At 47.5% G+C, this 25,339-nt stretch overlaps 1 protein-coding gene across 6 annotated transcripts in view; it reads right to left on the bottom strand.

The window, feature by feature from the left end:
* Positions 1-13,869, bottom strand: part of SLC22A4 (solute carrier family 22 member 4) — a 42,254-nt gene extending 28,385 nt beyond the window's left edge. The window contains exon 1 of one of the 6 annotated variants that reach the window (XR_001178258.2): positions 12,695-13,862. Coding sequence is in view for 4 of the 6 variants with exons in the window: in XM_013052525.2 (XP_012907979.1) it covers positions 12,695-13,087 (393 nt within the window). In the remaining 2 variants the exon portion in view is untranslated. Of the gene's footprint in view, positions 1-12,694 lie in introns of all 6 variants that reach the window. The other 5 variants (XM_013052525.2, XM_004745014.3, XM_004745013.3 and 2 more) reach the window with 5 other exon arrangements.
* Between the last annotated feature and the right edge of the window lie 11,470 nt (positions 13,870-25,339).

Raw genomic sequence — 25,339 nt, forward strand, 5'->3', positions numbered from 1 at the left:
GCTCTGAGACTAGTGTTGCTCTGATGTCCTAGCAAGTACATAGGCTTGCTAAGTACCAAATCAGCCCTCAGAACTCAATCTTTATCCATGTTATGCTTTGAGTGAGAACTCCAAAGGACAGACAAATGAGCTTATTAAATACTATCTACTACAAGGGAGATGCTAGGACTGGGGTGAAAAACCTTTATCACAGCCTTTAGCACTGGGCAGAGCTGAGAAAATCTCACATGTGGTAGGGGTATCCATGCGTCTATTATCCACTGTCACCATTCCATCTGCAGTCAAGCAGAAAAGCTCTTCCAAAGAGAATGTGTTTTCCTTTGTAGGCTTTTTGAATATTTATTCTGTCAGGATTTTGCCTTAGGGTAGGATAAATAAGACTTGAAGACAGAAAGGAAAGAAAACTGTCAGATGGGGAAGCAGGGATTACATGGCCTGGGTAGTGAGCGGGACTGGTTACTTAATTTGCAGGCCCACTGCCATGTGAAAGTGCAAGACCCTTTGCTCAAAAATCATGAAGAATTTCAAGACATCAGTAGCAGGGCATTACAACCAAGTGTGAGGTCCTTGTGACTGCATGGTTTGCACGCCCATAAAGATGCCCCCGTATGGAGAATAGAGTGGGAATGGAGTAGGGCAAATTCTGAAGTGGGGTGCTGGGAAGAATGAGATATGGGCCAGCTCCCCCTCACTCTCCTACTGGATCCTATGCAACCATGGCCCTAGGTCCCTCTTCCTCCCTGGAAAGGGTCCCAGAAGGCCCCCATCAGCATCACGTGGCACAGGAGATAGCCATGTGCAGCCACCTGTCCCAGGTGGGTGCTGTTGGATTTTGGAAATCCTGCTCATACCCAACAGAGGAAGGCAGCTGATGTCATGGCTACTAATGGTTGGTTCCAAGGTTGGGCCATCTCTTGAGGACTTACTATGCCCAAGAATCTTGTTGGAAAGCTGCGAAGGACAGGAATAGGACACAGGCGTGGCATACAAATTCCAGCTGTAACTCATGGGACTGGAGTCTGGCAAATCAGCTGCCAGCCTGAAAAGGGGCTCTTTTCTCCATGGGGTTATTCTAGTGAAGGCCAGGCGCTACTTGTGACCAGTCCCTTGGGATTTGAGGGGTGTGTCTTGGGGGCCCCACTAGCCAGAGCCCCGAGAAGTCCCTGGGGCTAACAATGACAGTGTTAGACTCAGTGGAAGACAGTCTTTTCCTAAATAAGACAGAGCTGTCCCTTGGGTCTCTGCATATATTCATACACACATGTGCACACAAACACATACATGTGGTCTGCTCAGAGACTCATGGTGGACAGTCTAGGGAGGAGCTGGCTGGCATGGCTCTGGAGCTGTGCTTTCAGGCCAAGTGCCAACATTTCTAAAACATAATACCTCCCCAACACACACACACACACACACACACTGGACAGAGAGTGGATTGTGGGAACTCACTTGCCCCAAGCTATGCAGGGTAGCGCACTGAATATGCCTTCCTAGGGTTACTGTATCTGTTTTATCCTCAGGGTATTAGACCAACAATTCCTTAACACAGCAGAGAAAGCTCTTTGTGCAACCAAAATTGCACAAGGGCCATCTGGCCTTCAGCCTTGCTTTAAGAAACAAAAACCCAGGTCACAAGGTACTAGAAGACAGGAGGTCACTCTCAGCATTGAAGAGTATGCCTCTCATGCTGCTTAGCAGTAATAACAGAAATGATAACTATAGTATGTTGGGTGCTTACTGTGTGCCTTGTATTATTTCTTGGGGTCTCAAGGCCACCATGTGAAATGGGTACTCTCTTTATCCCTATTTTGCAAATGAGGAAATGAAGGCCGAGAGCAATGAAACAACTAGCCCAAGTTCTAGTGGATGGTAAAATGAATTGCTTATTTATTCACCTGTCATTGAGCATGTGCTCTGGGCCACTCTGTGTGGGGCACAAAACAGACATGGTTGCTACCTCCACAAAGCTCAAGGTCAAGCATACTTTACAGGACGGATCAGGTGTGCATATGTGCATGCATGAGCCCGGCTGTCCTGGGCGGGCAGGCTCTGTTCTGGGCCACTGTGCCCTTGCTCTCTGGCTAGACAGGAAAAGAGGCACCCCCTCCTCATTCTCCTCTACATGGACAGAATTCTAAAACCTGAACTCATTTTCAATAACTAATGCTTACACAAGGCTAGGCAGGTGGTGGATTCTTCATAAATTGTTGATGCAAGAGTGCTGAATGCTGAACGATTGGGGTAATGGAAAATGAGTTTGGGAAATGCGAGGTATCACACACTGTCCTTTGGAAACCACCCTCAACCTTGAACTCTCCAACTAGCTAGTCCTGCGGTTTTAGCCTTTACCAAAGACATTGAAGGACCATAATGATAAATCATCCCTGTGATCTCTGTAGAACTGAGAACTCCAGAAGGCAGTCTGATGCTGAACGAAGAGCACAGGTTCTTTTGGGTGCTGGCACTTTCTTTCTGGCTGTGTGAATTTAGGCACTCATTCACCTGGATCAGCCTCCTTTTTCATCTTCAGAGACAGGACAGTAATACTCCCTCCTGGGCGGGGCACCTTGGTGGCTCAGTGGCTCAGGTCATGATCCTAGGGTCCTGGGATTGAGCCCCCACATCAGAATCCCTGCTCCGTGGGGAGCCTGCTTCTCCCTCACTCTCTCTCTCTGCCTGCCACTCCCCCTGCTTATGCTCTCTCTCTGTCAAATAAATACATAAATAAAATCTTAAAAAAAGGGATGCCTGGGTGGCTCAGTTGGTTGAGCAGCTGCCTTCAGTTCAGGTCATGATCCCAGCATCGTGGAATCAAGTCCTGCATCGGGCTCCTTGCTCGGCGGGGAGCCTGCTTCTCCCTCTGACTCTGCCTGCCACTCTGTCTGCCTGTGCTCGCTCGCTCTCTCTCTCTCTCTGACAAATGAATAAATAAAATCTTTTTAAAAAAATCTTAGAAAAAAATATTCCCTTCTGGGGTTGTAAGCACAGCACAGGAAATATAAGAGGAGTGTTTAACACAGCGTCTGACACATTTCAGTCATCATGAAATGGTAGTTCCCTTTCCACGGAGCTATTGCCTTTGTCCTCACAGCAAAACCATGACTTAGAATAAACAGCATGAATAAGTAAGTGAAGCCTGTTACACTTAAACCTGACTAAGAAACAGTAATTCTTAGAAATAACAACTTCCCGGTCAATGACTGAAAACTGAAAAAACTTTTGACACAAAGTGTAAACTCCTTTTATAAATGGATACCAAACTCAAAGATGACTGTGAAGGAAAAGCTAGCAATAGTCCACTTAAGAATGAAAAGTAAGTTTCTATGGTGTCATCTTACACTGTTTTTCTCTTTCCAGGGCAACACTAGGGAGTAGTTAATAAGAGAACACATGTCCACTCTTTTCCATAACTTTGTTGTGACCAAACAAGACATTTCCTGGCCACTGTGGTGGTAGGGCAGGCAAGGGGGCAAATGGGGAAGGGAACCTGGCATTTTTATTCTTTTTGTTTATAATAGCTTCATTGAAATACAGTTTACATGCCATAAAATTCATTCTTGTAATGTGTACAATTCAGTGGTTTTTGGTATATTCAAGGAGTTGTGCAACCATCAGCGCTATCTAATTTTAGAACATTTTCAGTACCTCTGAAAGAAACCCCACACCCATTAGCAGTCCCTCCCTACTCTCTTCCCCCAGTCCCTGGCAACCACTAGCATGGAGCTGTGCTTTCAGGCCCTCTCTAAGGATTTGCCTATTTTGGACATTTAATAGAAGCGGAACATATACCATATGTAGTATTTTTGTAACTGATTTCTTTCATTTGGCATAATATTTTCAAGGTTCATTCATCTTGTTTTAGCACATATCACTGCTTCTTTGCAGTTTTTATGGTTGAACAATATACCATTGTATGGGTAGACCACATCTTACTTAACTGGTCATCAGTTGCTAGACAATGGGGTTGTTTCTACTTTTCAGCTCTTATGCATAATGATCTTATGAACTTTTGCGTACAAGATTTTGCATGGATATATGTTTTCATTTTTCTTGGGGTATATCTGTAGGAGTGGCACTGCTAAGTTTGGAGAAACTCCCTAACTATTTTCTAAACAGTTAAGTGGCTGCACTGTTTTATAATCCCAACAGCACTGAGTGAGGGTTTCAATTCTCCATATTCCTACCGATACTTGTTATTGTATGTCATTTTAATTTTAACCAACCCCGCGGGTGTTAAGAAGTATCTCATTGTGGTTTCAATTTTCATTTACCTAACAACTAATGATACTGAACACCTTTTTGTTGAACTTACAGGTCAAATTGAGGAATGCTGCCATCTTACCAATATTATGCCTTCTGCTTCATGAACAGAACATGACATGTCTTTCCATTTATTTAGGTCTCCTTTAATTAATTTTTTTAAAAGATTTTATTTATTTATTTGTCAGAGAGAGAGAGAGGAAGAGCACAAGTAGAGAGAACAGCAGGCAGAGAGAGAGGCAGGCTCCCCTCTGAGCAAGGAGCCCAAGGTGGAACTCAATCCCAGGACCCTGAGATCATGACCTGAGCGGAAGGCAAATGCTGAACTGACTGAGCCACCCAGGCGTCCCTCCTTTAATTTCTTTCAAAGATGTTTTTTAGTTTTCAGAGCTTAAGTTGTGCATTAAAAAAAATACTTAACTCCTAGGGTGCCTGGGTGGCTCAGTGAGTTAAAGCCTCTGCCTTTGGCTCAGGTCATGGTCTCAGTTCCTGGGATCGAGCCCCATATTGGGCTCTCTGCTCAGCGGGGAGCTTGCTTCCCTGTCTCTCTCTGCCTGCCTCTGTCCCTACTTGTGATCTCTCTCTCTGTCAAATAAATAAATAAAATCTTTAAAAAACAAAAAAACTTAACTCCTGAAGAATTTCTTTAAGTATTTCTTATAAGACAGCACAACTATCAAAATTTCTCCCCATATTTTTTGTTTGTTTTTGTATCTGGGAAGGTCTTTACTTCATTTGTGAAAGATAATTTTGCTAGAAATAAGATTCTTGGTTGACATCTTTTTATCTTTCAGCACTTTGAATACATTATTCCACTGCCTTTTGGCCTCCATTGTTTCCAATGAGAAATCAAATGTAAAACTTATTAGGGTTCCCTTGTATGTGACAAGTCATATTTTTCTTGCTGCTTTCGAAACTTTCCCTTTGTCTTTGGCTCTCAGCAGTTGTACCATAAAGTGTCTGTGTGTGGAACTCTTTTTGTTTCTTTTACTTGAAATTCATTGAGTTTCTGAGCTGTACAGATTAGTTTTTTTCTTCTTCAACCTCTTTCCAAGGAAATTATTTCCTGTGGGGACAGCTTCAGAACTCTCTGTTCTTAGGGACTACATGTCCCCCTGGACAAAATCTCTGAACCATTGCCCCAGAGCTGGTGGTAGGCAAAGTAGCCCTTGGAGAGACACCCTGCTTTATGGCTTGGATCCTGGACGAGGGTGGATACCCTCTGTCTTTTCGGATCGTCTCTCCTGGGTGGAACATCTCCCTTACAAACAATCTGGGACAAGCTGAACAAAGAGATTCTATTGGTTATACTCGCCAGGAATCCAGTCTCTACTGCTCAGAGCTCACGGGATCGAGGTGGGTAAATCCTTAAAATGTTTTCATATCCTTTCTTCTCAGATTAGAGATAAAGAAAAAGCAGCCTAGGTGGGGAGGCCTCGGTGGAGAGCTCTGTGGTCACTGGAGGCGGAACCAAAGCAAAAGACCCAGAGGGTTTGAGTGGGATGGTGAGGATGGGAGCAAAGGGACCTGAGGGAAGGAGAAGGGGCAGGCAGAGATGGGGCTCTCCCACTTGCATCTTGGTGCTGGATCTGCCACAGGTCTCCGAGCTCCGCTCTGGGAACATAAATAAAGGGCATGGAGAGGAAATTCCGGAAGGTGCAGCTGTGAATCCACCCTCCAGTCCTGCAAATACGCGGCAAAAGCCTCTGGCAAATACGCGGCAAAAGCCTCTGGCTGTCTGTGCCCATTGCTGGGGCATGGGGCTCAAGCCTTTCCATTCTCTCTCCACTGTCACTATACTCCAAATGGGGATCCTTGCTTTTCTTTTGGGCTCCCCAGGCATGCTTAAAACTAGACCGAGCTTTTGGATAAGACAGCAACCCTGCGCTAGCCTTGAACATGAACTGAATTTAGCCTGCCACAAATTCCTGTCCATGCAGAGGCCTGAGGCACCCTCAGCTCCTCTGACCGACACTGCCAAAGTTTTGTTTTGGTCAGTACACCATCCTACCTCTTGCACTCTGGGTGAGGCTTCTGCTGCCCATCAGGAGGGGTGGACAAAGTCTGTTTACCCAGGAACTTGGCAGGAGATGTGGGTGAAGTAGCCTCCAGACAAAAGCACACCCAGATCCTGGTGGCCTTTGTCAGAGGAACACAGCTGGGAGGCAACAAGCAAACGGTTCGGGGTGATGCAGATGATAAACAAACAGGGAAGTGCATTCATACCAGAGCTAGAGAAAACCCTTGAGTGTCCTTTACTTGTTTTCTAGAAAGACCTTTCTGAAAATCTTGCTTCTCTTGGCTGAGTGGAGGCCCGACACCTTCTCCCCTTTGGAATCGGACAGAGAGCTAAGTCTGAGAATGAATGTGGTTAATATTCAGGCTGTCCTGACAGCTGAGCGGCCAGTCCCCATGCCAGCCAGCAGTATTTCCTGGTAGCTTGTAAGCCTGACAGAAAGAATACAGTCTAAGCCTGCCTATTACTCAAAGTTTTTACCTTTGCCAGAGCCCACCCAGGCCTCAGAGGATTCACATCCCTGGAAGCTTCCTTATGCAGTCCCATGTAGTGGCCAACTAGATACCGGCCTTGGTCTGTCTCATCATCCCTCCTTTGATACTCCCAATGCCTCCCATAAGTGCCCTGATAACAGAGGAGAACCCCTTTTTCCTACCTCATACCTTTGGGCTATGGGTGGAGAATCATTGTGTCCTGCTCTGTCCATGCCCTGACCCCAGGTCCCAGGAAAGATGGTACAAGGCCTCTAGAGGTCCAGCCCCTTTGCTGAAGGCTCTATCAAGCTCAAGGGTGTACCCACCAGGAGCTCCACCCATGGGTTCCTAAAGGAGGCAGCCACCTGTTGGAGAGGACAGAAATCCATGTGATGAAGCAATATGCCTGTCTCACGCCACTAGGAACCTGTCACAGAAAGCTGGTCCTTAACAAAAAGGCTTTCATGGGGCTGAGGGGAAGCAGTACTCAGCTCAAAAGTGAGTGCCTCATTTTCCCCACCTATGGACTGAAGGGGGTCAGGTCTACCTAATGATGTTCCAAGAGAAAAGTGGGCATGTTTGAGGGGAAGGAGAGCCCATGCCACCAGCCAGGCTCACCCCTACTGCTTGCCCTGTGACCCTTTTGATAAATCTGGGTCCCCTAGAGAGCAGGACATGTGCTGCCCTCTCTATTTCTTCAGCCTTAGGGCAGGAGGCCTTTGAGTTTTCTCACATGAAGTCCCTTTCTCTTTGGGGTCTGTGGCACTGAAGGGCTATATGGAGAGCCACACTGGTCTTGCCACTGCAGTAGGTCTCAGCAACAAGGACTCCATATCAGACAGACTGGGGATGCTTGGGGTCCCTTCCTTCCTCACCAGAAGTTTCAGTCCCAATCCATGGAGCCAGATCTCACCAGTCCCTGCTCCCATTCCTGTGCTGCCAGCCTGCAGACAACGTAGCTAAGAGGTGCCTGGCACTCCACCCAGCAAGGGAAAATACAGGTTCCTCCAGCTCTGACTCCAGAGACAGAAGAAGGACCTTTGCTTGGATTCTTACTGTCTCTATCCTTGAAGTAAAAAATAATTTGGGTCAAGATAGACCAGCTGGAGCAACAAGATAAATAAAGATGGTATAAGATGGTGACTCATGGAATCAAATAAGTGTGCATGAGTCTGTACTTATATAAAGTAATAATTTTGTGAATAAATAAGTGGGAGTGAGAGGGAATCTCTTACGCAGAGAAGAATTCCAATTAATAAATTGGAAGGAATGTAGAAGGAACGTGGGAGATGCGAAATCACCACTAGGCAAACACCACCTGCTACTTGTTTCTGTGAAGGTTCTCAGATGGATGCTAACACCAGTGGGTAAATGTTTGAGGATAAACAGGATACCTGAAGAGTCTCAAAGTCTCTCCCCTAAGATATTTATCAATTATGAAGAGGGAAAATAGTGACTTTAGGGTGGAGAAACCCAGCAGACACCATCTTAACCAAGTGACCAAGGTTGACATTGCCATTAACAAACTGTACTGTACCGAGGGATACCTAGGTGCGTCAGTTGGCTAAGCGGCTGTCTTCAGCTTAGGTCATGATCCCAGGGTGCTGGGATCGAGTCCCATAACAGGCTCCTTGTTCAGCAGGGAAACTGCTTCTCCCTCTGTGTGCCACTTCCCCTGCTTGTGCTCTCTGACAAACAAATAAATAAAATCTTAGAAACAGACAAACAAGCTGTATTGACACCATATATACACCGGTATATGTCCCTGAGGACATATGGCTTCTACGATATTCTGACCAAGCAGTATATGAGCTCACTCTTACCATGAGAGAAATCATGCAAATCCACGCCAGGGGACATTCACCAAAATAACCGATAGACTTACAGAAGTTGTTAACGTCATGAAAGATAAGGCAAGACTGGGGCACTGTCACAGACTGGGGGAGACTAAGGAGACATGTCAACTAAATACAACATGGGCTTCTGGCTTGGATCCAAACACAGGAAAAGAACATTACTAGAAAAACCAGTGAAATTCAAATACTGTCTGTAGTTTGGTTAATTGTACTTCAACCAACATTGATTTCCTGATTTTTATACATGAATTATGGTTATGTAATTATTAACATTAAGGGAAGCTGGTTGAAAGGTATATATGAATTCTCTGTACTATTTTTACAAATTTCTCTGTCAAAAATTAAATCAAAATGAAGTTTTTAAAAATGTAATTCTTAAAAAAACAAAAAACAAAACAAAACAAAAACAACAAAAAAAATGTAATTCTTAGTGACCACACAAGAATAGTAAATTGGACTTCACAAACAACCATCCCTGTGGGGGTCAGGTGTTGGTTCAGCTGTCCCAGAGAGTATGTCCTCTGGGAGATCCTGCACAGAGGTGTAAAGCAGAAACAATTTGATAACAGTTCCTTTACCTGTGTCTTGCCAGGTGGGACACCTGTTCAGGGCCCCTGGGCTTGAACCTATGGTTGAACTAGGGCCACTTCTCCCATGGGCACTGGCCGGTCAGTGTGGGGTTGGAACTATGTCTTATTCTGTGGGCCCTGGAACTTCCTCAGGGGGAAAGGGGCTCAGCCTGCAGCAAGTCTCATCACCCATGATACTGGCTGCAACTTGACCTTAGCACAGCTCCCATGATGCCCATGTGTACAGCCAGAGGTAATGGGGTCCTGCCCTACCTCTCCTCACCCACTGGCTGATGCTGCCCATTTGCTGGTGCTGGGGACTATAGCATGGCCTCACCGAGTCCTCCCAACAACTCAAAGAAGCTGTGCACGCTTATGATCCTCATTTTTAAAATGGTAAAAAAACAAAACAAAAAGCCCACCCAAACAACATAACACAGTAAACAAAAGAAAAAACCCACCCAAACAACATGACACAGTATTTACTATATTAATGGTTTTTAAGTATACAGTTCAGTAGAGTTAAATATATCCATATTGTTATTCAATCTCCAGAACTCTTTTCATCTTGCAAATCTAAACTCTCTATCATTGACCTATGTAACTCCCATTCCCCCCTGCCCCTAGTAACTACTTCTTTCTGTTTCTATGAGTTTGACTACTCTCATTATTTCATGTAAGTGAAATTTCATGTAAATGAAATCACACAGTTTTTGTCTTTTTGTTACTGGCTTATTTCACTTAGCATAATGTCCTCAAAGTTCATCTGTATTTTAGCACATGTCAGAATTTCCCTCCTTTGTAAGGCTGAATAATATTCCAATATATCTATATGCCACATTTTCTTTATCTATTAATCCATTGATGGACATCTGGGATGATTTTACCTTTCGGTTGTTGTGTATAATGTTGCTATGAACATAAATGTACAAATATTTATTTGAGACTTTGCTTTCAATTCTTGTGTATCTATGCCTAGAAGTGATATTGCTGGATTCAATGTAATTTTTCTTCTAAATTCTTGAGGAACTGCCATACTGTTTTTCACAGTGGCTACACCTTTTTACTCCTACCAGTAGTGCACAGGGGGTCCCATTTCTCTACATCCTTGCCAACACTTGTTATTCTCTGTATTTTTTTTTTTTTTTTTTTTTTTTTTTTTTGGATAGGAGCCATCCTAATGGATGTGAGGGGACATCTCATTGTGTTTTTTATTTATATTTCCTTCATGATTAGTCATGTTGAGCTCATTTTCATACACTTGGATCTCCTCTTACAGTTAAGGAAACAAAGAGGCTTTTAGCAGTGATGTAACCTGCTGTGGTGAGCCAAGAGGCTAGGCATGGGGTCACAACCGGCCCTCCAGTCTGACTCCAGAACTTCTCCCTGGGTCACATTCTCTCTGGGGAGAGCCACCTCCCCCTACTTACCCTGGTGCTTCTCCCCTTCTTCCTCCCAAACAGCAGCACCCATTTGTCTCTTATTTTACCCCACAACCCAAAAAGGAAGCAAAGAAGGGAAAGGCTGCTGAAAAAAGCAAACCATTTTGCATTAGTGTGAACATGTGATGATACGCGGCCCCAGAGGTACTCACAGGATACTATGAGCAAAGCGCAACAGGGAGAGCTATGGCCTTGGAGACCAACAGCTACCCCAATCTTCACCCTTCCCTTCACCAGCAAAGAAGGGAAAAGAGACAGGTCAAACCAGTTGTCGGGGGTTGGTGAGGCTACTAGGGCTAGCTCCAGTTCAAGCTCTGGTGAGACTTCCAGGAATTGAGTTGGAGGGAGTTGCCCCCAATCTTAGATGCCTGAGGAACAGGCTGTGGGCAAAGGATGGGCACACACTAGAAGCCCCTGCTAGGGGATCAACACCAGAGAATCAGGGTCAATTCACAGCCCAAGGTAGCTGTGGTGCCAATGCTGGGGGGATCCAGAGGTGGTCCACAGGCTGAGCCCACTTTTCACAGGTCCTATAGACTCTGTAGTCACCACTCCTAGCTGGCCACCAGGCTCTTGCCAAGGAAACTCCTGCAGATTCCTCACTGGTCTTGTTGTTTTTCATAGCAACTAGAGTAAGCCTCTGCCAACTCCGGCCATGTTACCCCTTGCTTAGAACCCTTATTATTTCCTTATTTCCTCACTCTCCTCAGAGTAAAATCAATTCCTCAACATTCCTGCAATGCCCACTGTGAAATGATTTCTGTAGGCATTTCTAGCCACATCTGCCATTCCCTGAACACCAGCTACCTGGATCTATGGAATTCCATCCACAGAATCTGCCATGTTCTTTGCTTAGACAAGGTCTACTCGTATTTCCAGATTCAGGTCAAATTTTATCTCTTCTTCTTGGAGTATTTCCTCACCCTGTTATCCCTACGGAGAGGATTAATTGTATGTATTGTCCCAGGTCACACAGCAAGTCAGCCAGAATTTGAATTCAGGCTCCAGAACTTGATTAGCAAGCAGGGTGGAAGTTAGCCCCCCTCTATAACGTGGCAGTGTGCCCCATGGGCATCTGAGCTTTGAGAGCAGGCACCAAACCCCAGATGTCTACAGCCTGGTGCCCACACAAGGCCAGTTGTGGTGTCTGACAATTGCCACATTGGGAAAAGAAGTAAGGGCTAAGAGGACCACACTCAAGTTTTTCTTGGGAGGAACATAGAGTGGGGGAAAAGAAACTGGGAAATTCCACCTTCCTGATAAGGAAAAGCAGGAAACTAGATAAGGTATACCCTCCTCAAATGGACCCAGCATCTCATGGCCCTTACCAGATAGATGCAAAGCAAGAAGTATAGGGGAGGAAGTGTGTGTGTAGCCTGACTCCTGAAAACTTCCCACCAAACCACTTAGGATCCCAAGGGGCTAATGGCATAACCTGAAACCCCTGTCCACCACTGGATCCTGTGCTCAAAGGGGTCTGAGTGAGTCGGTCTGCTTATCAGTACATTGGGGCTGGGTTTATGGCTCCTATGGTCCCCTGAACCCAGTCACCATCAGGAGGGTCTCTGCTCCTTTTCAAAGAAATTGGAGCCCCAAGACAGGACCTCAAGCCTCACCAAAAGATGACAGAACAGTAGACCCCCTGCTGCTTGGAGAAGTCTGTGGCCAGGGAACAGGTCAGACCTGCCTATCGCACACCGGGCAGCAAGGCTCTTTGTGTCTGCACTTGGGCTCAGCAGAGATCCCTAGACTCCTCCTCACGTGGGGAGCAGGAACTTGACAGGGACTGTCCATCTGAGCAGTTGGGACAGGCCTCTTGGGAAACAATTTCCTCCGTTGTGAAACTCGTAAAGGAAAAGACAGTTGGTGACAACAGTCCCTGCGCCATCCCCTTCAACCGATCATGAATAAGCCTCACAGAAGTCCTGCTCTTGTGGGTGGCCCACACATGTTAGACGGGTCACCCAGGTTGCTCCCCAGCCACTCAGGTTTGAGGGAAAGCGGGGAACGCTCACCCAGAGACTGCCAGGGCGTCTCCAGGGGTCTGAAGCAGATGGAGAGTCGTTCACATACTCACCTCGGTCACGATGGTGGACAGGTAGATGTCCTGGCTGAACTCCCAGCCATCCACGCAGCTCTCCTGCTCCAGCTGCTCCAGATCCACATCGCGCCCCGGCTCCAGCCCGAGCGCCGAGAAGTTGGCGATCACCGCCAGCCGGTAGCGCCGGCAGCTGTGAGGCACCTCGCGGCCGTCCAGCAGCCGCAGCGGGATACTGTGGTTGCGCCACGCGCGGCTCAGGTTCGCGGTGTCCGGCACCCGGCAGCGGTGCTCCGGGGCGGCGGCCAGGAACACGACAGACATTCCATTGAAGCCGTTGGGGATGATGCTGGCGCTGAGCAGAAAGAAGATGAGGCGCTGGAAGGGCCCCCACTCGCCCAGGAAGGTGGTCACCTCGTCGTAGTCCCGCATGCTGCCCACCGCGGGTCCGCGGCTGCAACAAGGGGTGCTGAGAGCGGCCCCCGGACAGAGTCGCGCAGTCGAGGGCTTGCTCGGAGCGTTCCCGGCGGCCAGACTGCCTGCAGGAGACTGGGGCGCACAGCCAGGTAAGTGTCCCGGGGAAACAGGCTGCGGGCGTTCGAACGCTCCCGGGAGCGAGGCGCAAAGCTGGAAGCCACAGCAGGCTCTCGGGACCACACCCCCATCCCCGCAGGGGCGGGGAAGATAAGGGAGGGGAAGGGAGGGAGCCAACGCGGCCGGGGTGGGGCTCCCCGCGGGCTTCGCCTCGTGCTCCGCCCCTCTGCCCCCGCGACCCCTTTGCCGAGCCTGACCCAGCCGGGGGTGTAGCCTGCCTGAGGCAATGGAAACTCGGCTCCCGCGCACCCCGCGTCACCCGCGACCCCAAATGCTGAGCTTTCAGACCCAAGCCGCGCTTTTGGGTCCCACAGGAGAGAGAGCGTCGCCCCAGGCCTCGCCTGGGACAGGGTTCTCTCCCTGGCCCTTCCAATCTGAAGTTTGAGTTCAGGGGGCCTCCGGCGGAGCGCGGGCGGGCGGGTCCGTGGAGTCGGTGCTCCTGGGAAGCCTCTGCAGGCGCAGGGGTGACGCGAGTACGACCTCTGCGCTGGCACGCACGCGGCTCAGGTGGCCGGGGCCAGGCTCCAGGCGCCAGGGCGCTCACTCCGCACAGTTGGAGGAGGGCTGGGCTCAGTCACCCAAGCGGCGCCTCTCGGGAAAACGTCTTCGGGGTAGCCAGGAGCCTCACCTTTAGAAAAGGGGGAAACAAGCCCAGAGCCCGGAAGGGATGAGCAAGGTCACGCGGCGTCGGTGACAGGCTCTGACGGAGGGAGGGGGGGGCAGGGGCCACCAGGTCGTCCCGTGATTCCCGCCGGGGCCTCTACAGAGGACTTGCACACGGAGCCTGGCTGTTAGAGCACAGTCAGGTGGCTCTCCTCTCACCACGTCTGGGGTCTGATTTGGATCTCTTCATTGTCCCCATGCCCCAGGGTTCTTTACTGGGGCTGACTGCCAGAGTTTTCTTGGACTGGAAGGCCTCTGGGTTGCAAAAGGCACTACCCCCTCTCTGGGAAGGGGGGTGGCGGGGAGGAGAAGGTCCAGTTTGGCTAGATCTGGCAGGGAAACCAAAGCAGGGACCACATATTGCTCGGTGCCCAGGCTTAGGGCCCTCTGCTATTGCGTGAGCTAGCCAGAGACTGTACTCTGTGGGTCCTGGAGTTCATGAGGCAATCAGATGAGATTGGCAGGTGTTTCGAGATTGTGTACAAGGGTGTTTGCTTCTCCAGGCCCCGGTTAGGAGACTGAGGGACATTTCTGCCTCGGTTTTCATAGCTTGCAGTCTGACCCCTCCACTTAAGCTGGCTTCTCACTCCCTTGGAACCTGTTTTCTTTTCTGTGATAAGACCATATGTCTGGGGTGCCTGGGTGGCTCCCTTAAGCGTTTGGGGTCATGATCCCTGGGTCCTGTGATCCAGACCCCATCAGGCTTCCTGGAGGGTGGGAAGGGAAGGGGATGCCTGCTTCTCCCTCTTCCACTCCCCCGCCTGTGCTCCCTCTCTTGCCCTGTCTCTCTCTGTCAAATAAATAAATAAAATCTTTTAAAAAAAGGAAAAAGACCATATGTTGTTCTGCGCCAGGACAGGTCTGATTTATGCCTGTTAGTTGTGTGAAATTATTAATAGCACATCTCTTTACTTTAAAAAGTATTTTTGGGGCACCTGGGTGCCACAGTTGGTTGGGTACACAACCCTTGATTTTAGCTCAGGTAATGATCTCAGGGTGTTGGGATTGCATGAGACACTCCCCCACCCCCCAAGAGCTTCACACTCAGTGGGGAGTTTGTTTTGGGATTCTCTCTCCTCCTGCCCTCCCCACTCCCCTGCAGAAATAAATAAAGAAATCTTTTTAAAAATTTCCTTTAAGGGGCGCCTGGGTGGCTCAGTGGGTTAACGCCTCTGCCTTCGGTTCAGGTCATGGTCCCAGGGTCCTGGGGATCGAGTCCCGCATCTCGCATCTCGGGCTCTCTGCTCTGCAGGGAGCCTGCTTCCTCCTCTCTCTCTTCCTGCCTCTCTGCCTACTTGTGATCTCTGTCAAATAAATAAATTAAAAATCTTTTAAAAAAATTTTCCTTTAAACAATAATCTATGTCATAATTGTCTTACTTACCTTGAATTTCATCCTTCCCTTTTCCCCCAAAAGAAAAGCTAAGTCTGAGATAAAAAGTTATGCGGAGATAGCTAATTTCGAGTAGTGATCCCAGGAAAAGGAAGTGAGGGGCTAGGAAGAGTGAACAGGGAAGAAGATAAGGCCAGCAAAGACTGTGTAACTGAGCAGGTTATTGGAACCTGGGTCAGTAATTATGTTATGCTGAAATATATTAGATCCTAAAGCCAAAGGAAAAAATTAATAATATTGATCCTATCTTTACTTCAAATTTTGATATTATTGATCATGGATTTTTATATAGACTCATAGATTTTTAGGACCCTGAAATCATGACCTGAGCCAAAGGCAGACCTTTAACTGACTGAGCCACCCAGGTGCCCCTAGAGATACTTTTTTTTTTTTTTTTTTACAACAATGAAGGAAAAGTGTTACTTGCATTCAGTAGGCAGAGGCCAGCAATTTATGAAACATCCTAAAATGCACAGGACAGCCCCCCACAACAAACAAAAATGATCTGGCCCAAAACTTCAAAAGTGCCAAAGTCAAGAAACCCCAATGATGGCACATAGAATATATGGTGATTATAAGGATCATGCAGTTGAATGGCTTTTGTTAAGTGTTTTAGAGCCTTGAAGAAAGAAAATGATAGTCCCAGGGTGCCTGGGGAGCTCATTTGGCTAAGTGACCCACTCTTGGCTTCAACTCAGGTTGTAATCTCAGGATTCTCTCTCTTTCTCTGCCCCTCCTCCTGCTCTCTTTCTCTCTCAGATATGTGTTCTCTCTCTCCCTCAAATAAATAAATAAAAGCTTAAAACACACACACAGAAAATGATAGCACACACACAGACACAGAAAATGATGGGCCCAGGTCAGCCATCTATAAACTGAAGGCACACTGTGTTAAGCCTGGAAACCTCCATGACTGCTCTTAACAAGGCCCTAATTCCCTGCGGCCTCAGGGAAGATTGTACTGGAAATCAAATCCAGGATTTAACTGATTTAACTGTAAGAGTAAGACAGCTACATAAAAAGACTGCATGCACAGCTTTTTTTTTTTTTTTTTTTTAAGAGAGAGAGCTTGAAAGCATGATAGCATGAGTTGGGGTGGTGGTGGGAGAGGCTGAGGGAAAGGGAGAGGGAGAATCTTAAGCAGGCTCCACACCTGGCAAGGAGCCCAACACGGGGGTTTGCTGGATCTCATGACCCTGAGATCATAATCTGAACAGAAATTGCTCAGTTGGTTGCTGGGGCACCTGGGTGGCTCAGTCATTGGACACCTGCCTTTGCCTCAGGTCATGATCTCAGGGTCATGGGGATCAAGCCCTGCGTGGGACTCCTTGCTCAGTGGGAAACCTGCTTCTCCCTCTCCCACTACCCCCGCCTGTGTTCCCTCTCTCGCTGTCTCTCTCTGTGTCAAATAAGTAAATAAAATCTTTAAAAAAGGGGGAGTTGGTTGCTTAACCAACTGAGTCCACCCATACACCTCTGCATGCACAGGCCTGATAGGTGTTCTCTGACGAAGTCATACCCCTAATAGGAAATGCATAGAATCCTGAAACATGGAACAGAAACACTTGGTCAATTAATGTGGGCATTTTGAATTCCTGGATTCTCTTAAACCTTCAAGTTCAGCAGCAGCAGCTCTCTTCTCCTTCCTATATAAGAGTAACCTCTCCTTGATGGGAATCCCTGCTAAGACTCCTCTAGAGGCAAGGGGCTCCAAAGATGATGCTTATATTCTTTAAGATCCTCCCCTGCCCACCTCCCACCACTGCCTCCAGACCAACAACTATGGTGAAGTCTCAGCACAGCTCAGGTGGGGAAATATAGACCCTGATCCACAGGGAAGTGGCATACTTATTGGGGAAAAAGAAAAGAAAAAGAAAGAAAAGGAAAGGAAAGAAAAAAAAAAAACAAGCCCTATGTTTTGGTAGGAACATGAGACTTTATTAACATAGGAACACTCTGTCATAATGCTGGTTTAACATTGAAGCAAGAATACAGAAAAACATATCCATTTGCTTCCGAGATGGCTCTTTCGACACAATTATAGCCTACTGAAAGAAGCTGGAGATGCCAGAACTTTCTTGACCGATTATGAAAGGAATAGGAAGGCTCAGGGGAGTGAGAGTGTTAGATTGTATTTATTATGCCAGACCAGAGAGCATATCACCATATTGCATTCCCAAGGCACGTCCTGAAGATACTCCCTTCTCTAAGGCAATACAAAATACACAGGTGAGGATTCCTAGTGTCAGTGAGGATAAGATTCTAGAATAGCAGAGGCTAGATGGTGACACAATCATCAGAGGCAGGGTGGAGGTTGTTACAAGACCAAAGTAGCAACCAGCATGCTTGGTCCTATAGCCATGTGATGGTGAGGGCTAATCGACCACAGTGTTCCTAGGAGTTAAGTGAATGGGCAGATGACCAAGTGTTACTTGACTTGTATAACAAACTCACCTCCAAAAGCAGAAAACTAAGAAGCAGAAGGCTGATGGATACTACCACAATGGGAAAGAGTATTTTCTCATTAATTTCCCAGATGTAGGCCAGTTCATAGGCTCAGAGCCTATTGATTGAAAAGGAGGCCAAGTTTCCTATACTGCCAAAAGTATATACGACAATTATTTCTCTAATCTCTTCCCACAAGGGATCTGTGGCTATCATAGTCTGCTCAAGCTGCCATAACAACATACCACAGACTGGTAGGCTTAAACAACAGAAATTTATTTCTCGTGTCTGGAGGCTGGAAAGTCCGAGATCAAGGGGCTGACAGATTCAGTTTCTCATGAGTCTTCTTCCTGGTTTGTAGACAGCTACCTTCTAATAGGCTCCCTCATGTGTCTTCTTCTAAAGGCACTAATCTTATCATAAGGGCCCCACTCTCATGATCTCATCTAAACATAATTAGTCCCCCAAAACCTCATCTCCAAATATGATTGAGGGTTAGGGCTTCCACATATGAATTTGGGGGAGACACAAATAGTGGTGATCCTTTACCAGAACAACTCTGGCCTGGGAAAAGGGAAAATCCTAGACCTTTCTGGAGCTGTTGGATTCAGAGTATGAGCCAGCCTTGCTCCCAGGGTTTGGGAAACCCCATCATGGTCCCCCAGTTAGACTGGAGGCTCATGAAAGCCAGGTAGTTAATGGAGTTCTCATTCAAACAGGTCTAATGGATGTAAAGATCCATATTGTAGCAGTCCCTAAGTGTATACCTGGTCCATAATAGCTGGGATAGCTAGGTTCTATCAAGAACTTAATATTTACTCTCTGCCCTATTAAATAAGAGCCATTATGGTAGGTAGGGACAAATAGAAGCCTCTAACATGCCCACATTTTTTACCATTTTATTAAGTGAGAAGTAATACCATATCCTGGGAGGAATTGTGAGAGTAGCACCAACATCATGGATTTTCTCTTCAAAATCCTTTAGTAAGGAGAATCAAAAGTGATTTGCTTTTCTGTGGGATGGATAACAGTACATATTCACTTTTCCTATTTATTTATTTATTTGAGAGAGAAAGAGAGAGAGTACAAGTAGGGGGAGCAGCAGAGGCAGAGGGAGAAGCCGATACCCCACTGAGCAGGGAGCCTGATGTAGAGCTCAATCTTAGGACCCTGGGATCATGACCTGAGCCAAAGGCAGAGGCTTAACCAACTGAGCTACCCAGGCACTCCCATATTCACTTTCTTGCCCCTGGGCTATGTCAATTCTCCTATTCTCTGTCACAATATAGTACTTAGTGACTGGCTACCTTGATATTCCCTAAAACATCATGATAGCCACTGTATTGATGACATAATGCTAATATGACTTAACAAGCAAGAAGAAACAAGTGCTCTAGATGTCCTAGTAAGACATACACATGCTAATAGCTTTAGCAATTTGTTTCTAAATAATATGGCAAGTTACCAGAGGACCAGTAGTGTGGAGTATGCCACGCGATTCCCCGTAAGAGAAAGTCAAGTCGTTTTACTCTGTCCTCTCCACTAGTAATAAAGTCATAGGGCTTGATGAGAATACTACTCTGACACATTTATTGGGTGCCTTGGAAGGCTCCCAGTTGTGGGTGAAGTCCGGAGCAAAAGAGAGCTTTACACTGTGTTCAACTATAGTACAAGGTTCCCTGCCATTTGGTTCACATGATCCAGCAAAATCAGTCGTGCCTGGTGATAAGAATGCTGGGTGGTCTCTGATAAGCTGTAATAAAAGAATTTTAGTATAGATCTCTAGAGTTCCAGAGCAAGGTCATGTCTTCTGTAGCAGAGAGCTATTTTTCTTTTGAAAAGCAGATATTTGGGGGCAACTGGGTGGCTCAGTTGGCTAAGTGTCTGCCTTCTTTTTTTTTTTTTTTAAGATTTTATTTATTTATTTGAGAGAGAGAGAGAGCATGAGAGGAGAAAGGTCAGTGGGAGAAGCAGACTCCCTGCTGAGCAGGGAGCCTGATGTAGGACTTGATCCTGGGACTCCAGGATCATGACCCTGAGCTGAAAGCAGTTGCTTAATCAACTGAGCCACTCAGGCACCCTAAATGTCTGCCCTCTGCTCAGGTCATGATCTCTGTGGTTGGAGCCCTTTGTCGGGTTCCCTGCTTAGCGAGGAGTCTGCTTCTCCTTTTCCCTCTGTCCCTCTGCTTGTGTTCTTTCTCTGTCTCTCAAATAAATAAATAAAATCTTTTAAAAAAATTATCTCTAGGCATCAGAAAAGTCCACTGGAGGGGGGGAGGGTTATATTACCCCTGGTTCAAAAACACTGATGCCAGTCAATGATTCACTTTCCACTTATCTCTCATTCTTATCTTCCATGAATGGGAGTTTTGCCACCCAGTAGTACCAGGGATCACTACCAGCCTACTTACTAACGGTAATGGGCTCCTTAACCCTGTTTGAAAGGAGAGTGTTCCAGCTGTAGAATCCCTCCCTTCAAAATCAGTCTTCCATCTGGGAATGGACATACGGGAACAAGAGTAAGGGACTGAAGAGAGTGAAACAGAGAAGAAAAGCTACAGGGTGCAGCATAGCATTGTCCCAGTTGTGGGAGACTGAAGGACAGTGTCTCAGAAATATCCATCTCAGCCTCAGAAGTAGGCAACATTTATCCATAGGTTTTGATCCCTCCTGGGCTCAGGGGTGCTGCTTTGGGTGTTAACTTCCCCACACTTTCAGATGGCACACGTTTGAGTGTTGAGCAGGTTTCTGAATGTATTCCATGACTCAGCCTCCGAGACGCCCAGGAGCGGCAAGTGGGAAGTGAGCAGCACATTGAGACTAGGCCAGTCTGGACATCTGCGGCTGCCGTTAGGCCCGGACAGACTGAAGCAGCGACGGGGAGGTGTCATATTCCATCATCCAAGTTGTGTATGAGCCGGGAGGACACAGCCTGTACTGCCCTTCACTGGGTGCTGCTTGGGAGTGTGAGGGAGGCAGGCCCCCGGCAGCCTCGCTGATAAGATGAACTCCTGCTTCTGCTCCTTCTGGCCAAGAGGGTCTGCAGTGGACAAATGTGGCTTCATGGGTTACCTCTGGGCACCGGAACAATCCGATCCAGCTCAGACCCTTCCCCTGTGAGCACTCACCAGGAGTGAAGGAAGGCAGGGGAATGAGTTTGGAAAGGTTGGCAAAGGCTACACTGTGCTTGACCTTAAACATTCTTGTTACTTGGTGTTAGATTTAATTCTGAGGCCAAGGAGAGTCCAAGGAAAACCTAATGAGATTTGTGTTTTAGAAAGTTCCCTCTGGTGGCCAAATTGAGAATGCAGGGAAGGGAGCTAGGATGTAAGCAGAAAACCCCAGGGAGACTGTTTCAGGGGTTGGAGAGGGTGATGGGGGTGGTGGCCAAGGGAGAGATGGATTCTGGAACTCTGAAGGTGGTGGCAGGACAGGTCTTGACGGCCCGCTGGATGTGGGTATAAGGAGGGAGAGGAGGAAGGGAACATGCCTGATCTGGGGTGTTGTCTCTGTCTAAAATGGAAGCATAGGAGTCAAAGTAGGTTTGAGAGAAGATGGTGAGATGGGTTTGGGATGTTTTGAGTTTGAGGTGTCCTTGGGATGTCGGGGTAGACATGTACAGCCAGTCAGAGGTCTGGGCTGGAGATACCTACTTGGGAGTGGTCATGATGGCAGAGGTCCCGTCACAAGGGACTTGTGCCTGGCTGCAAGCAGACTCAGAGAATTGATGGGAGAGCTGGGCATCTGGCAGGGATAAGTGGAAATCTGCCATGGAGGTGGCTCTGGGTGCTGGGAAGTAAACAAACCTAAATGGAGTCCAAGCAGGATAGTCGCTTTCAGATCAATCCTAGAGGAAGAACTCCCCCTTGCCTGGGCTAGGCTGTCCTTTGTTCTCTGTCATCCCAGACCAAACGCTGTGCTCGAGGTGGGACTACAAAAGGATGGCAGGGGCAGTTTGGAAGGGGTCTAGCTATTACACAGCCCAAACAACCCAAGCCATTGTAGAGAATGAGCTTCTGGAGAGGACGGGTAGAGTTGGGCCAGAGCCTTGTGGTAGTGGGTGCCTCAGGGACAGTCAGGAGAGGGACAGAAACATAGGATGAGGAAGCATGGCCTGAGGGCCTGGGGGCAAGAGACTTCTCCCCACCCAGGAATCTCTGTGAGTGATGAGGGTGGCTCCAGCGGTCACAGCAAGAGCCCTGGGAGCTGGAGGGGGCCATTCCCAGCTCCTCTCTCAGTAATGCCAAGAACCACTGAGGAGCTGGTGAGTAGCCAACAGCTGTTTAGCATAAATCATGACCTGACCCCAGAAAGAGGCATGGGGTTGGGTTCACGCATGCCACAATTTATGATGAGATGTTGTGGACACCAGCCTCGTCTACACTCAGACCCAAAACTTCAGGGGTCACCTTGGTTCAGCCCAACTTATATCATTTCATGCTCCATGGAGGGTTGGAAGCTTAGCCCTGGGTGAGGAGAAGATGAGTCTGAAGACTGCACTCTGGCCTTCTGGAGACCTACCAAGCAGAGACAGATTAGCACCCTTCAGAAGTAACCTAGTTGGAGTCACGAGATTAGTAGGGCAGACAATGTTCTCCAGGGCAGATGAGTACTTGCAGTTGTCCTATGTGCCCTTGTCATCAAGATTAACTAGTCAGTATGTGACACTGGCAAGTTTCTCAACATTTCTCAGCTCATCCATAAAATGTGGAGAATAACTTCCTTTCAGACTGATGTGAATAAGGATTAAGGAAGAGTAATATCAGTTCACCAAGGACTCCGGGATGAAGGCCTGGGACACATCAGCTCTTATGAGAGCTATTATCCAGCCCACTTATCTTTCTCTAAGTCTGTGGCTGTGCTCTAAATGCCCATGAAAACATGCCCGTAGGCCAACAGTGCCCTGGACAACCGCTGAGTGTCCTCTACTGCTGCCTTTCTTGGTGCAGATGTGTGTGGGCAGAAGTATGTCAACCTCTGAGCTTGGCTACCAGGTCCAATTGCAGAGACAGACTCCTCAACCTGGTCAGTCAGGTTTCGGAGCCTGCATGGCTAGGGCCGACTCCAGACCCTAAGGAATTAGGTGAGGCTTCTAGCAGCCTCTCCACAAGTGGTTGCAAATCATTTGTTAGATAGGAGCAAAGAAGAAATTTGATTTCTGTGGGGACTCAAATAGAATTTCCCAGTTGTGGTAGAGAGGGCACAGGAGGATAGCCCTTACTTGTTAGAGAGGCCCCTTTATTACCCTCAATCCTATTTAGACTTCCACCTCCACTGAAAGGTGCCAAAGAATAGTGTATGAAAAAATACCGAATATTATGTGGGAAAATGATAAATCAGGAAATTATCCAAAGTTGTGGAGACAAGTCAGGGGATAGCTGGGGTCCAATGGCAAGAAGCTGTTACCCTGGGTAAGAGTGCACAGCCCAAGATGGAGCCAGAGTGTAGGTAAGCTAGGTAGGGAGACTCAGAGGCCAAGGAGGGGGCAGGGTGCTCCCCAGGTGGGCAGAGGGACTCTGGGCCCCCAGCCTAATCATCTGGGCATCACAGTGTTGGTCACAACATCCCCCAACTTAGTTGTTCATTGGCTATGAGCTCAGAGTCAGACTATTGTGCCCCCTGGAGTGGCTCAGTCCTTAGACTGGAAGGGAGAGCTGGCATGAAGTGACATTTCTCTTGCTCTTAGCCCTTTCTTTGGATCTCAAGGATAAAGGTGGGGCAAACAAAGCTTGTTACACAGAGAACTAAAACGAAGGACTCCATTTTCATCTCAAGCTCCTTGGAGGGTCCAGGAAGGCTGTAGGAGGCTGGAGGAGAGCTTGATGAGCTCTAATTAAACTTAGAGGTCAGCATGACTGCAGTCAAGACATGAGGCAGGGATGTCAGCAGGGATAGGCAGGGGCTGCACCTCGTGTGACCTTGTGTGCTGGGATTGGGAGTTTAGACTGTGTCCAAAGACCAGTGGAGAGCTATGGAAGCTTGAATAGACAAGAGTGATGTAATCAAAATTGTATTTTAAAAAAAGCTCCCTTTGCTGTTGTGTGGAGAAAGGATTGAGGAACCAGACAAAAGACAGAAAGGTTAAGCAGGAGGCTATTACAGCACCCAGGCAAGAGAATTTGGGGGCCTGGACGGTAGCTGGAGCTATGAAGGCAGAGGGAAATGGGCTAGTTAGGGATTAGTTAGAGATGAACGCAGTCATGCCTACTAACTGGTCTCCCTGCTTCCACCTTTGCCCCTTATAGTCTATTCTTCATAGAGTAGCCAGAGTGATCCTGGTTAAAACATAAAAGTCCAGGTCAGGCCACTCCTCTGGCTTCTCATCTCAGAGTAAGAGCCGAAGTCCTTCCTATGGCTTACAGGGTCAACCACAGTCAGTTTTACTGCCCCCAGATCTGTTTGGCCTCATCTACCCCTCCTAGGCATATCACTCACACTAATCCAGCCATTTCTTCACTGTTCTTAGGATATGGCAAGCACACACCTCCTCCCCCTGCCCCCACGCAGCAGTATTTCCTGCTCCCTCTGCCTGCAATGCAATTTCCCTGGATACCCACACAGATGCTCCCTTATCACCTCAGGTCTTTGCTTAAACGTCACCTTAACTGTGCAGTCTTTCTCAATTTTCTATACAAAGGGATCACTAATTCTCTACTGTAATATCTGATTTATTTTTTTATGGCAGTGCTTATAATCTGTACTTACTTTATATTTGCTCAAAATGTTTTCCACAGATGAAGCACAATGCCTGAAACATAGTAGATTCTTAGCAAATAATTAGTTGAATGAATGAGTTGAGACTAAGGATGCCAGAGGGACGCTGAGGATATAAGAGGGATATAGTTGTCCTCTAGACCTTGCCTTCCTAGCGAGTTTTAGGAAGTATGCCAGCAGAAACAAGTACAGCAAAGTCAGGAGGAAGATGATGGGAGGCATGGAGGCCTAGAACGTGTGTGTGTGTGTGTGTGTGTGTGTAGGGGAAGGGGTGTGGGGTGCTGCTCTTCGCAGCCTAGGTCCGGGTAGGACAGACGCAGGTCTGATCCAAGCTCTGACAAAGAAGGTAATAGGTTGTGCCCGGAAGCATGGGGTAGGTATGGAAGGGTGTGGATGGGAATTACTTACTCTGCCTGGGGATGCGTGGACCAAGGCTTTGTTCTAAGGGAGTGGATGATGGGGGCAGTGGAGTTGGGCCTTGGAGAGTGAGTAGAAGTTTGCTGGATGGAGGAGAAAGAATAAAGACATTTTGAGTTTGAGGGAAGATCTGAGAGGTATGAAAAGGCAGGATGGTAGGATGTAGCAGAGGAAATGAGACCAAGCAGTCAGCAACATGAGTCAGAGAGGCTTGAAAGGCTAGGCCTACAACTGATAGATCAGGGACTCTATCCTGAGGGCTGTGGGGGTCTTGAAGAGGTCCCCGAAACAAGGGAGTGGGAGAATGCTCCAGCTGCCCTGAAATAGATCCCAGAAACGGTTAGGAAGCAGTACCCCAGACACAGTGATGGGTAGGGTGCAGATGATACCCAAATCTCGTTTGAAGGTCTCTGAGGTAAGAACCTGAGGGAGGGGCAAGTTTGGATTAGTCATGAGCCC

This window comes from Mustela putorius, unplaced genomic scaffold (assembly GCF_011764305.1).
Source record: "Mustela putorius furo isolate JIRA1106 unplaced genomic scaffold, ASM1176430v1.1 tig00000145_pilon_pilon_pilon, whole genome shotgun sequence".
NCBI classification, from domain to species: Eukaryota; Metazoa; Chordata; class Mammalia; order Carnivora; family Mustelidae; genus Mustela; species Mustela putorius.